The 14,956-nt window shown below is 37.4% G+C and overlaps 1 protein-coding gene across 3 annotated transcripts in view; it reads left to right on the forward strand.

Moving 5' to 3' along the window:
- Positions 1–14,956, forward strand: part of DIP2C (disco interacting protein 2 homolog C) — a 372,164-nt gene that overhangs the window by 17,408 nt on the left and 339,800 nt on the right. The window contains exons 1-3 of one of the 3 annotated variants that reach the window (XM_023740165.1): positions 749–763; positions 6,784–6,855; positions 8,557–8,724. In XM_023740165.1, the coding sequence (XP_023595933.1) occupies positions 8,619–8,724 (106 nt within the window). In that variant the 5' untranslated portion in view covers positions 749–763; positions 6,784–6,855; positions 8,557–8,618. Of the gene's footprint in view, positions 1–748; positions 764–6,783; positions 6,856–8,556; positions 8,725–14,956 lie in introns of those variants that run through there. The other 2 variants (XM_023740166.1, XM_004385883.3) reach the window with 2 other exon arrangements.

Raw genomic sequence — 14,956 nt, forward strand, 5'->3', positions numbered from 1 at the left:
TTCTCTTTTTCTCACTCTTATTATCCTTTTGTTTAGAAGGAGCTTCAAACAGATTATTTTCTTTAATCCTGCCTACAGTTAGAGTTCTTGAGATACCAAAGAAAAAGCTATAGGGAACACATAAATATTAAACACAACAACAACAAAAGCAAAGTAAACCTTAAGTAATATTATCCAGGGACCTGACTGCCGTAGAGTGTGTTTGTACACGGTGGCATATTAAAACATATCTTTTTCTTTTTGTTCATACCATTAACTAAACGTTTTAAGGAACTTTATGATAATTCACAGAAACATAAAAATACCAAATCTCATTAACCTGTAGTTCTCCTTTCATAGTGTACATTTGACTAAGGAACTTTTTGTGATTTTATAACCCTGGTGCAGGTTTTACCTATATTCTGATCACTTTGTTTAAAATATTCTTATGGGATAAATGTTCTTATGGGATTTAAATTTCTAAGTTTTACATTGGCAATATGGCATAAATATATGGAAAATTGAGCAGTGATAAATACAACAAAGAACAGCAAAGGCAAAACATTAATTGTTCCATAATATGACCAGTGGTAAGATGTGAAGCCAGAGAAGGCAGGCAGACAGGGACCAGGTTCTGACAAACCTTGAGGGCCATGTTAATGGGCTTGGTCTTCATCCTGCGAACAGCAAGGAGCCCTGGAGGAGGTTGAGGCAGAGAGGTCACATGACTGTCTCTCCATTTCGTGGTGAGATGGCTCTGGCTGCTGTACGGAGAGAGAGAGCTGTGAGTCGGCTGCTTGGGCGATGCAGTGAACGCTGATGAGCACTGGGTGTGGGTAGTGTTGGTGGGGAGAAAAAGAAAGTGAATGGATTCTTAAGAGGTAGAGAGTTTCTTCAGAATTTGTGATATATCTATAATATATCTTGCTTTGGCCTCACCTTCGCTGAATTACCATAGTCCTTTTAGCTGCAGTATATCTTACCATTTAGTACTTGTTAATATATTATCAATCCTTCACTTAGTTTCTTTTTACAAGTCTGCCCAGTCAGCTTGTCAGATCTTCTAGAGCAACAGTCATATCTTAACACCTCTCTTGGATGTCTCTTTGTATCTCTCACAAATTTGAATAGGTAGTAGATACTGAGTAAGTACTTGTTGAATTTTTAAAATACATTTCTTTATATGTTTCATGCTTCCTAAGGCATTTCGTAATCTATGTATTTGATCTTTTCAACTATGGTAGAAATTAAATAGGTGTTATTAACCGTATTTTGTAAATGAGAAAAATTAGAGCCTGAGAAGTTAACTCACTCATCCAGGGTCCCACAGCTAATTGTGTCCCAAGTGACAAGATCCCCAGGTTGCTCTTGCTCCACCCAACACAGGTGAATGGTGTATGCAGGTGCATGCCACACACATTACAGATTTCTTTCTAGAGAAAAAAAAACCTTATCACAAAGCTAAAAAAATAGTCTCCAGCAGCTGAAAGAGAAGGAGAGCGCCCTTAAGGGAGCACCCTAAGCCTTATAAAGCAATAGGCTTAGGAGAGCAACATTATGAAGGCTTCTGATAGCCATAAAATTCCAAACATGGGAATGATTGCTTTTGTTATATAAAGCATTCGTTACAGCATCAAATAATAAAAGAAACTCCTGACACTTAAGAATGGAAACCGTTACTGTTAAACTGGTGTGTTTACTTTGCACTAATCCTAGCCATAGAAGCAATTCTGTGGCACACACATCTTGTTCCTGAGAAGCGCTGGACTGCCTGGAGAACATGTGGCTGTCTAGGTTTCCACGTCTGAGCCAGACAGGGATAGAGCGGCTGGCTCTGGGAATTATCCCATTGGGTCTCTGTTTGCCAGAATGCGACCAAAACGGAGAGGCAGAGGAACTGGAACTAAGATGTTGACTTAACTTTCTGCATTTGTTGGGCCTCCTTTTATTTTACTTTAAGATTCAGTCTTTGGCCTGAAACTGGGCTATGATGTAACTAAGAACAAGAATTCTTCCTTTTGGGAAGGGAGGGAAGAATGATCTCTTCTCTCTCTAAGCCTTATCTTCTAACATTATACTGGCAGTTTTGCTTTACTTGTATTTTCATTTTAAATCTATGACTTGTCTATAAATCTCTTTGTAACAGAACATATGGCAACTTTAAACTGATTTCTACTGCTGAAATTTTAATTCTTATGGAACTTCTTTGCATTTACATAGTTGTACCCTGAAGACCATGTGCTTATTATAGATCCAAGCGCAGGAGAAAAAAGGAGCAGCCAGTCGATCTTTCAGCCTGAATTGACTTAAAATAAAGGAGAAACACCTATGTACTTTCAGAGCTCACTGTGTTTCCATGGCGATATCATGTAATTAACTTGTAGGTCAAGACTTCAACAGAAACCAAGGAGGCATTCTGAGTGGATGATAATTGGGTAAAGCAAGCAAGCCTTCTGTCCCTCTAGCTGTCTGTACGTCTGTCCGTTCGTCCATCCCTCCATCCATCCTTATTATCTTATTAGCACACACACCAAAAAAACCCTTATTGGTTGCTTCAGAATAAAGGACAGAACCTAAAAGCCTCGTTTTAGAAAGTTTGGTTGTATAAATTTGCAGTGAGAGTTTGCCATAGATAATCTATTGGACCTCTGTCTACCTCTGTGTTAAAAATAACTGGACTTTGTTTATGAAAAGGAAAATGTTGCAAGGTTATTTTTAGCCCTGATACTTGGGGGAGGAGGGCATAAATAAACCTTGTCCTAGTGGTTTCTTGCTATGGCCATTTGATCCTTTTGGATAACATAGACATTAAGCTGTTTTCTTACACAGCTTAATAGTAGAATCATTATCGATTCCCCTGTCCTTTCCCCCACATAGTCACTAAAAAATTAACTAACTACCCTATGTTTACCCTGATTATAAATGCGGTGTCTGCCCAGTCATTAATTTGAAAGTCGCTATGTGGTCAGGGATAGACGTTTGTGTTTTGTTTATTGCTAGGTTATGTGACTAAATTCATTAGCCTACGTTACAGTTTCCTAATTTGTAAAATAGCTGAAATAAGGACTCAATTCTGTAGCACATTGTTCCTTCCATTAAAGCTTTATAATCTCATTTTAAAGATAAACCACATATATGTATTACAAAAATAAAAAATAAGCATCTAAGACATCATGAGAAGAGCACAAAATGATTCGTATAGAATTCTGTGCTATGAGAGTCCAAAGGCTAGAGATAGCATTCTAGGTGGGGCAGGATCTGGGAAAGTAAAGTAGGAAGTGGGATCTGAGGTTGTCCTTAAAAGAGGAGGGTATCCTAAGTAGGCTGGAGAACTGGGGAGGTGGGGAAAATACATGAGCAATGCCAAGAAAACCGAACTCTTGTTCTGTGGGCAGTGACTGCATCAGTTTTGACTGAAGTGGAAGACTCTAGGCATGGTTTCAATGGGAAAAGTTTTGGAGTTGGCCAGACTTTGTTTTTTTCTTAGATCTGTAGCCCTGGGCAAAAATATAAATAATACTGATGCCTTCATTTCTTAACTTACAAGTTATTTTAAGGATAAAAAGAGATTATTTAGGACATTTAGGATAGGGTTGGAAAATTTTTCTGTACAGGACCAGATAGTACATATTGCTTTTGTGGGCTGTTTGGTCTCAGTTGTAACTTCTCAACTCTGCCAGTTGTAGTCCTTAAGCAGCCATAGATAATACATAATGCATAAACAAATGGGTCCGGCTGCCTTATCATAAACTATATTTACAAAAACAGTCCAGTAGTCTGGATTTGGCTCACAGGCCTTAGTTTACCCTCTGCTGATTTGGGCAAAGTCGTGGCACTTAGAAGTTATTCAATAAACGTTATCTCCCATCCCCTCCTCTGGGTTTTGAGAGATGACAGTAATCTGGGATTTCTGAAAGTCTTATCTAAAGATTCTCTGTGAGCTCATTTATTAGTAGGCATGATGTAGTGACCAAACTAGATAAAATTTCTACTTTGATGCATAAAATCCTCCGCTTCTCTTTCTCCAGATTTACGTTTGGGTCTGTGATGTAAGGAACACGAGAGAAAGTACCTTGTTAGGCCAACATTAATGTTTTCCCCTCTAAAGAGAAACAGCACCTACCAACAACAACAGCAGAGAGAGAATTACGGGCTCCAGGAGGGAAGATATTTATTTTCCTTTATGTTTAAGGTCTTACGGACTGGAGCTTCCCAAAATAAGACAAAATTCAAGTTGAGACAGAATTAAAGGAAACTACTAAAGTTTTACCCGAACATTGGCTTTAGAAAATAATGTGAAATGAGGCTAGGATTTACCAGTGCTTGGGCTTAATTGTAGAATTGTACAAATTCACTGTAAGACCAAGAAGTAGAGAATGGCCAAGGAAATTGACTAGAAAAGACATTGCCTTCTGACTATTTATTTACCTAGTGATAATGTAGCTTCTTATTATGAGACCAAAATGTGTCGTTCATCTGTTATGGTCCCAGAAGTACATCCTTCTTTTTTCCTTTTCATATGCCTTTTCTTTCATTTAAATCGTGGTGTTTCCCCAGTTGTAGGCAGCAGGGTGGTTTTGAATTTTTAAAATGCTAAGCCTGCATCAAAATGGATTAAAGGAGCAATACAATTAGCATGAAAATAGCTTTCTAAATAGTTTTATTATTTTCAAAGAATAGTTAGGGAGCAACCACTAAAGGACAGCGAATCAACTGCTCATACCAAAAAACCCAAACCCACTCCCATCAAGTTGATTCTGACTCATAGCGACCCTATAAGACAGGGTAGAACTGCCTCATAGGGTTTCCAAGGCTGTCTTTATGGAAGCAGACTGCCACATCTTTCTCCTGCAGAGCAGCTGGTGGGTTTGAACCACCGACCTTTCTGTTAGCAGCCAAGTGCTCAAACACTGCTCCACCAGGGCTCCTTAGGGGAGGCTGATAGCATCTGCTGTTTCAGGGATTCCCAGGGGAATGTGAGACTGTGACTGGAGAGGTAGTTTCTGTTCTGGTGTCTCACAGCAGAATGATCTACCTTTTTCTGCAAGCAAGAGTGGGGAAGCTTCAGTTGGCGGGAACCTGCCATATAACAGCCCTGGGACTTCACTCCTCCCCCTCCCCCTCTTCTTTTGATAGTCCACCTCAGACAGCTTCAAATAGAGAAGTCTGTTGTAGTATCCACCCAGTGACCACATGCCCCTCTTACCATGATTAATGGCAATTTAGTCTAACTAATAACTTGATAGAAATTCTAGACTTTGGCGATTTTATTGCTTCTACAGATTTTTTGTAATCATGTTTTCTCAGCAAAATATTTTCCTCTTCTAATATTACAGATGTCGTCTGTAGAGAGAAATGGAAAGGGGTAAAGCATGAAAGTAAACATCACATTTTTCCTTTTGCATCATAGCTATAACTTATTCTCTTGTTTTTTCTAACAAATCACAATTAGATTTTGACATGCGCACGTGTGTGTGTGCGTGCATTTGTGGTGTGTCTGTTTAAGATTTTGGACATCCTTTTTAAAATGGAGAGTTTTAATGGGACATATCCAAAAGCAGTTGAACAGCCTTAATGATGAGTAGCTAATGGATGCAGCAGTAAAGTGCATTGCAGATAAAGAGGGGTGGGGCAGTATTTAATATCAGTACAAATGCATTCATCAACAGTGGTCTGCTAATATATATTTAGCATTAAAAATGTTCATCAGTTGATGGTGTGACGCACATTCTGTATCTTTCTATTGATTCTGGCTCCATGTTGAAAAAAAATAGACATATGCTGCACAGAGCTAGACAGGAATGTACACAGTAATGCATGCGATCGTCAGGTACTGAGGATCAAGCTGTGCAGTGCTTGATGGGCTGATTATCAGATTTAGGGAGTATACAGTACTAGTGAAAACAAGCCTACTGATTTTTGTAGGAATTGTATCTTTTCGTTTGCTACATTTTTTATTGAAATTTGAATTTTTAGCTTTTTGTGGAGTGATGCTTCAATCGAAATATAAGAAAAAAATTGAACATGTTCCAAACAAATTCAAGAGCAAAATCAATATTCTGTGTATGTTAGAGCTTCTAACTGGAAAAAGCTATTGTATGTTAATAAAAGTTATTTTGTCTCGTACTTAGTGGCTTATAGCACTTAGGAAAAACATAATTTTTTAGTGATTAACTCCTTTTGCCTTCTATATATGAATTGTTGGCTTTAACATTTTAAATACTTGTTTTAACAATAGCACTGTTCTCACATTTTTTTTATTTCATTAGGTCCTATATGTGACTTTGTTTTATTTAATATTTCCTTTGATATTAGTCAATTATTTTTTCAAAAATACCATAGCAGTTTAAAGTCTTTGTGACCTACATGCCTGATTAGAAAAAAATCTCATTAATGAAGAAGATGCTAATCAGTAATGGAGTTGGCCAGCTATCTAAACATTCTACATGATCCCTTGTTGATTTAAGTTAATGAAAGCACAGTGCAGATTGTGAAAGCTCCCTGTGTTGGCAGATGTGAAGAAGATTGAAGGAATCTCATTCTGGACTATATCAGACACTAAACCAAGCAAGCAGGGGCCAGGGGCAAGCATATGTTTTATCAGATGATTTTTATGTTACTTAAACGTTGAGTTTTTTGTTTGAAGGCAGGAGAAGAAGTCAAGATGAACGAATGCACAGTGCCTTCTTTTTAAATTATAAATAAAAGTGCAAACAGTTGTAACTGTATGTCTTACTAGACTGCAATGAATGGTCAGCTCCATCCATTCAAATCATTCTGAATTCTTCTTTCCTTTTCTTGCAGGTGACATCACACAAAAAGGATATGAAAAGAAGAGGTCAAAATTAATTGGAGCCTACCTGCCACAACCTCCAAGTATGTAAACCTTGATTAATAGCCTAAGTCACCTAGTTTTAAGACTAAAACATGCAACATGCAAGAGGCAAATTGAGGAGAAATAACTGATACCAAATAACTTTTTAGTCTCTAATCTGCATGAAGAGCATACATTTTATCTGTGAACTAGTCATATCTAATTCCTTTGTCTGATTATACATATATTTTGTGTATGTAGAAGGCACAATATAATTTTTCTGTAAATATGCCTAATAAATTTAATAGGTATTTCATCTATAGATGAAGAGCAATAATGTGTTTGATTACTTTTGGAATGCTATAACCATAAAAAATTTGAGAGGATTTTTGATTTAAATATGACTTTTGGTTGGGTAAGTTAAACATTATTGCTATTTGTTACAGTTTACATTAGTCCAAGGTTTTGGCTAATGTTATTAGGGGCCAAATCTTGAAATCTAGAAAATGATATAATATCGTACCTGGGATTATGAAATGATAAAAGTTGGTTATGTTTTAAATGTAGTTGTAAAACATGTATTATCTATTCTTGCCCAAAGGACAAATTCTGTTTTATTCCAGTGTTTCTCTGTGCAAGTTCATAGACCCTCTTTGTACTTGAGCTAGGTTCTATAAATTTCAGGAAAAGAAAAGAGTATTAGACTAAAATTCTAACACCTTAGTTCTAATATAAGCTCATGTAGGTTTGAAAGTGACCTTGAAAATATCCTAGGCAGTAGGAATGGTTTAAAGCTAATGTAGTTAATTCCCCCCCTCTCCCGCCGCCAAGGAAAAGGGATAGTGACATAAATTTTAAGCTGCTAAATAAACTCTACAATTTTCGTAGCACTGTTGAAACAAAAATTTTAATACTCAGATGCTTCTGCTATAAAAAGTTTAAGTATACACATGTATACACATGTGCACACACTCCCCCCTCAATACCATTATTTCTTCTGCTATCCTGAGGCTTTGACATACCCGTAGTATTCTGTTATATGGTAAGGAGAGTTTTATGGAGCTCATGTTCCAGGAAATTTAATTTGTATGTTGAATTTCTGCTGTATTTGTAGTTTTTATTTTGATTTTCTATGTGTATCTTTCCTTGATTTTTAAGAAGGTTAAAGATGGGCCTATTTTAACAGCTCTTACTAGCTGAGGTGCTGGATTTTCTTGTTGTCTGGCTTATAAAAGGAAGAAACCCTGTTCTATCAGCGTGAAGAAAAAGTAATTGCGTTTGGCTGAAACCCACGTGTGAAAAGACTTTAGGAGCAAATGTTGGAGGCAGATGATTAGGCAGTGGTCTTTTTTCCCTCCTTTTCCTTCTTTCTCTCTTCTAACAGAATCACCATGATGATCATCTTAATATTCCCAATGCCGAATTAGTTTCTGCAGGTGCATCTTCAGGTCTTGGAAGAAGGCTGGTGGGGCCAATTACAGGCTGTTGACATTAGTGAATTTTAATTTCCATGCCTTACCAAACAAAAGTGAAACAGAAGCAGTTCCTCGCTTTCCCAGAGGACAGTTCTCAAGCCGCGGCTTTGCTAAGAACATGATTGACCCCAGTGTTGGCTGGGTGCTGATGACCTGGACTGTGTTGTGTGGTCCCTTTGGTGTTATATGTGCTGTTCCGCATGGGGTCGGCAGCTCTGCTCAGTGCTGTAACAAATTTTAAAAAAAACTAAAATTTGAATTAATTAGTTTTTTTTCAACTTGTTACAGCAGCGAATGGAGCTGCCGTGGTTCGGTGTAGACTGCAGCACAGTGAAGGAGCCACAAGAAGAATGCTCCGCTCTGCCAACATCGGAGTGTGTGACATCCGAGAAGCAGCAGCCAGAGAGCGGGTGGCCAGCACCACAGGAAACCGGCCTCTGTTTTACTTTCGTTTCGGTGAGCTCTACTTTACTGAGAGAGAAAGAATCCTACTGGCAGGGGTACATATTTGAAAATTGACAGCCTACTTAACATTATCCTATATAAAATGGTAGTGTTTAGCATTGGGTAGGATCGTATTTTGAGCCCCACATTTTTCAGAAGAGATCCTGTGACTTATCCAAGGTCACGGTGCTTGTTAATTGCAGAGCCTGTTATAGAACCCAGAGTCATGATCATCCTAGTATCTCAGACCCCAGTTCTGTATATTTTTATTATAATCTTTACTCTGTTTTTATAACCCTTTTTTGTAGTTGCAGCACCACTTATAAGGCACTTCAGAAAAAAGTATGCATGACAAATTATAAAACTCATCTTAAAATTATTAATCCTCTACTAACTTTTATCTTATGGCCAAAGACCTAGGTAAGGATAGACTATTCAATTTTGGCTTTCTGAGGCCTATTTAAAAGGAGTAAATTTGAGATCTGCAGCTCGATAATGTTCCTGTCTCCAAAGAGCAAAGCTATGGATTTTTGAAGAAGAAAAATCAAACCAATCAGTCATAGAGTGTACTCTTAAAGGTAATGATCCTATTCAGAGCTCAGAATTACTTTGATGGATAATATTTTGAACTTCCAGCCTTTTGGTTAGCAACTCAGTGTGTTAACCACTTGCACCACACCAAAAGGTTAGAGGTTTGCATCACACCAAAAGATTGGCGGTTCAGATCCACCCAGTGATGCCTCAGAACCTGGTGATATACTTCTGAAAAATCAGCCATTGAAATTCCTATGGAGCACAGTTCTACTCTGACACACATGGAGTTGCTGTGAGTCGAAATCGACTCAATGGCAACTGGTTGAGTACTCCCAGCCTTGTCTCTGAGCTTCTGCTTATATTCATCCTGTATAAGCCAGCTTGCTGATGGGTATAATGGCCTTGCCAAGGAAAAGAACGGAGGGGTTGATGAGTAGGTGACAGAGTTGAGTGTTATCTGTAAGGTTCATTTAAGAATGTATGTAAGCAGTATGTATCTGATTAATACTTGATGAAATTAGAGCTTATTTGGGAACGTTTATATGTTGATCTCTCTGACCAACCCCAGTTTCCATTAAGAGGTAGAAAAGAAAACTGTCAACCAAGAATACTATACGCAGTGAAACTATCCTTCAAGAATGAGGGTAAAATTAGAACATTCCCAGACAAACAGAAGCTGAGAGAGTTCATATCTACCAGACCAGCCCTACAAAAAAATGCTAATGAAAGTTCTGTAGATGGAAGGGAAAAAACACTAGACAAAAATTCAAAGCTATGCATAAGAAGAAAGATCCCTAATAAAGTGAAATGTATGGACAAGAATAAGGGCTAATAATAAGGTATTAATGCTTAATGATTCTAAATGTTTTGTCCTTCATGTTTTTAATAACAAATATATAAAAAGCCAGGATAAAATTATGTTACAGGGCACATGAAATATTAAGAGGTAATTAATGATAACAAAAATGAGGGAGAGGAATGGTATAGATATAGAATTTCTTATATGTTACTGAAGTAAGCTGATACCACCTTACCCTAGAATGTTATAAATACAAGCTCTTAAATGTAATATTCATGGTAACCACTAAGAAAATTTATGAAAAACATACTCAAAAGGAAAAGAGAAGGGAACCGAAAGGCTCACTACAATAAACCAACAAAACACAGAAGCAAGCAGTACTAAAGGACAAAGACAAAGAAAGATTCAGACACACAAAAAACAACAAAATGACAGAAATTAAGTCACTTTTTATCAGTAATTACAGTGAATGTAAATGGACTAAATGCTACAGTCAAAGGCAGAGAGTGGCAGAAGAGATTAAAAAACATGATCCAACTGTATGCTGTTTACAGGAGACACACCTTAAACCCAAGGACACAAATAGGTTGACAGTGCAAGGATGGAAAAAAATATTCCATGCAAATAATAACCAAAAGAGAGCTGGGGTGGCAATCTTAATATCAGATAAAGTAGACTTCAAGACAAAATCTGTCAGAAGAGATATAGACGGACATTATATAGTGATAAAACCAAAAAAATCAAACCCACTGCCATCGAGTTGATTCCAACTCACAGTGATGCTATAAGACAGAGTAGAAGTGCCCCATAGGGTTTGCAAGGCAGTAAATCTTTATGGAAGCAGATAGGCACATCATTCTCCCACAGAGCAGCTGGCGATTTCAAACCGCCAACCTTTCAGTTAGCAGCCAAGTGCTTTAACCACTGCGCCACCAGGGATACTCTATAATGATAAAAGTCGATCAATCAAGAAGATTTAACAGTGGTAAATATATTTGCACCCAACATTGGGGCACCTAAACATATAAAGCAAACGCTGATAGAATTGAAGGGAGAAATAGTACTACAATAATAGTTGGAGACTTAGATACACTACTTTCAATATTGGACAGAACATCTAGAAAGAAGATCAACAAGGAAACAGAAAACCTAAATGACACCATAAACCTAACAGACATCCATAGAACACTAACCCCAAAACAGCACAATATACATTGTACTCCAGTGCACGTGGATCATTCTCCAGGATGGACCACATTTTAGGTTACAAAGCAAATCTTGATAAATTATGATAAAAATGCAAAGGCAGTACTCACAGGGAAACTTATACCAATAAATGCCTACATAAAAGAAGAAGGATCTCAAATTAACAGCCTAACTCAACAGCTCTGGGAACTAGAAAAAGAAGAGCAAACTAAGCCTAAGCCTACCAGAAGAAAGGAAACAAACAAACAAAAAAAAATCAGAGCAGAAATAAATAAAATCAAAAACAGAAAACCAGTAGAGAGAATCAATAAAACCAGAAGTTGGTTCTTAGAAAAGCTCAATTAAATTGACAAACCTTTAACTAGACTGAAAGAGAAAAGATGCAAATAACCAAAATAAAAAATGAAAGCGGGGATGTTACAAATGACCTAATAGAAATAAAGAGAATTATGACATAATATTATGAACAACTGTATGACAACAAACTGGATAACCTAGATGAAATGGACAAATTCTTAGAAGTATACAATCTATCCAAATGGACTTAAGAGGAAATAGAAGTCTCAACAGACCCATTAACAAGTGAAGAGATTGAATCAGTGATCAAAAACCTCCTAATGACAACAACAAAAAAGTCCTGGGCCAGATGGCTTCACTGGGGAATTCTTCCAAACATTTAGAGAAGAATTGATACTAATACTGCTTAAACTCTTCCAAAAGATAGAGAAAGAAGGAGTACTCCCTAATTTATTCCATGTAGCAAATGTACCCCTGATACCCAAACCAAACAAAGACACCACAAGAAAAGAAAACCACAGGTCAGTGTCGCTTATGAATATAGATGCAAAAATCCTCAACAAAATACTGGTGAATGGAATCCAGCAGCATATTAAAAGAGTCATATGCCACGACCAAGTGGGATTTATTGCAAGAATGTAGGGATGATTCAACGTTAGAAAATCAATCAACGTAATACACGACATCAGTAGAACAAAGGAAAAGAACCACATGATCATCTCTATGAATGCAGAAGAAAAATTCGATAAAATACAAACCTTTTCTGGATGAAAACCCTAAAGAAGATTGGAATAGACAGAAAATTCCTCAGTATGATTCAGGGCATATCTGAAAAGCAAACAGCTGACATTATACTTAATGGAGAAAGACTGAGAGCTTTCCGTTTGGAATTGGGAACAAGGCAAGGGTGCTCACTCTCACCACTTCTATTCAATATTGTATTAGAAGTCCTAGGCAGAGCATTAAGACAAGAAATATAAATAAAAGGTATCCATATTGGAAAAGAAGTAAAAATATTTCTATTCGCAGATAATATGATGCTATATATACAAAATACCAATCTTATATATTGAAAATCCCAAAGAGTCCACAAGAAAACTTCTAGAGCTAATACAGGAATTTAGCAAAGTTGCAGCGTCCAAGATTAGCAAATAAAAATCAGTTGGTTTCTAGAACCAACAATGAGAAATCTGAAAGGGATATTAGATAAACAATTCCATTTACAATAGCATTTAAGATAATAAAATACCTAGGAGTAAATCTAACCAGGGATGTGAAGGACTTATACAATTCAAACTATAAAAAACTGCTGAAAGACATTAAAGAAGACTTAAATAATGGAAAAATTTTCCATGTTCATGGATTGGAAGACTTAATATTGTTAAGATGTTAATACTACCTAAAGTAATCTATAGATTCAGTACAATCCTGATCTAAATGACAACAGCCTTCTTTACCGAATGGCAAAACCAATCAACTTTTTTTTTAATTAATTTTTTTATTGTTGTACTTTAAGTGAAAGTTTACAATTTAAGTTAATGTCTCATACAAAAATTTATACATACATTGTTATGTGACCCTAATTTTTCTCGCTGTACTGTGACACCACACTCCTCCATTCCACCTGATTTCCCGTGTCCATTCAACCAGCTCCTATCCCTCTCTGCCTTCTCATCTCATCTCCAGGCAGAAGCTGCCCATTTAGTCTCAATGAGTATCATTTTATGTCCCATAGTACAGTCTAATCTTTGTCTGAAGAGTTGGCCTCGAGAAAGGTTTTACTTCTGAGTTGACAGAGAGTCTGGGGGCCATGCTCTCTAGAGTTCCTCCAGTCTCTATCAGACCATTAAGTCTGGTCTTTTTACTGGAATTTGAGTCCTGCACCCCACTTTTCTCCTGCTCCATCAGGGACTCTGCTCTATTCCCTGTCAGGGCGGTCACTGGTGGTAGCTGGGCACCATCTAATTCTTCTGGTCTCAGGCTGATGCAGTCTCTGTTTTATGTGGCCCTTTCTTGTCTCTTGGGCTAATACTTTCCTTGTGTCTTTGCTGTACTTCATTCTTCTTTACTCCAGGTGGGTTGGGACCAATTGATGCATCTTAGATGGCTGCTTGCTAGCTTTTAAGACCTCAGATGCCATTCACCAAAGTAGGATGCAGAACATTTTCTTAAAAAACTTTGTTATGCCAGTTGACCTAGATGTCCCCTGAAAGCATGGTCCCCAGAGCCCCACCCCTGCTACTCTATACCTCAAGTGTTTGGTTGTGTTCAGGAAACTTCTAGCTTTGGTTTAGTCCAGTTGTGCTGACTTCCCCTCTACTGTGTACAGTCCTTCCATTCACCTAATATACTACTTGTCACTGTCTAGGTAGTGAATATGCCTCTCCCTTCCTCCCACCCTCGCAACCATCAAAGAATGTTTTCTTCTGTGTTTAAACCTTTTCTTCAGTTCTTATAATAGTGGCCTTATATAATATTTGTCCTTCTGTGACTGATCAAATTCAATCAGCATAATACCCTCCATTCTCCTCCATGTTATAAGATGTTTCACGGCTTCATTGTTGTTCTTCATCATAGAGTAGTATTCCATTGTGTGGATATACCAAAATTTGTTTATCCATTTATCTGCTGATGGACACCTAGGTTGTTTCCATCTTTTTGCTGTTGTGAACAGTGCTGCAGTGAACATGGGTGTGCACAATCTATTCATGTGACGGCTCTTATTTCTCTAGGGTATATTCCAAGGAGTGGGATAGCTGGATCATATGGTACTTCTATTTCTAGCTTTTTAAGGAAGCGCCAAATCAATTTCCAAAGTAGTTATACCGTTTTACATTCCCACTAACAGTGTATAAGTGTTCCAGTCTCTCCAAAAACTCGTCAGCATTTTTTTTTTCTCGTAATTAATTAATTAATTTATTTTATTGTACTTCAGGTGAAGGCTTACAGAAAACATAGTTTCTCATGAAACAGAAGTACACGTTGTTTTATGACATTCATTAACAACCCCACAACATATCAACCCTCTAACTTCTCAACTTCTTTTTTTTTTTTTTGGTGAAAATACACATAGCCAAAGATGAACCGTTTCAAAAATTTCTACATGCACAGTTCAGTGACATTGACTACGCTCTTCCAATTGTGCTGTTATTCTCACTTAAGATGAAGCCTTACAGAACAAAATAGTTTCTCATTTAACAGTTACTACAAATGTTACCCTATGACAATGATTAACAATCTCACAACACATCAACACTATCCTTACTCAACCTTGCGTACCCTATCACTAGCTTCCTTGTCCCCTTCTGCTTTTTGGCACTTGTCACTGGACTCCTGTACCTCGTTAGTCTCATTTGGTTTTACGGGGCTGTCCACTCCCAGGCTGAACAGTGAACCTCGGAGGTAACT

The sequence above is a fragment of the Trichechus manatus genome, unplaced genomic scaffold, assembly GCF_000243295.1.
Source record: "Trichechus manatus latirostris isolate Lorelei unplaced genomic scaffold, TriManLat1.0 scaffold00149, whole genome shotgun sequence".
NCBI classification, from domain to species: Eukaryota; Metazoa; Chordata; class Mammalia; order Sirenia; family Trichechidae; genus Trichechus; species Trichechus manatus.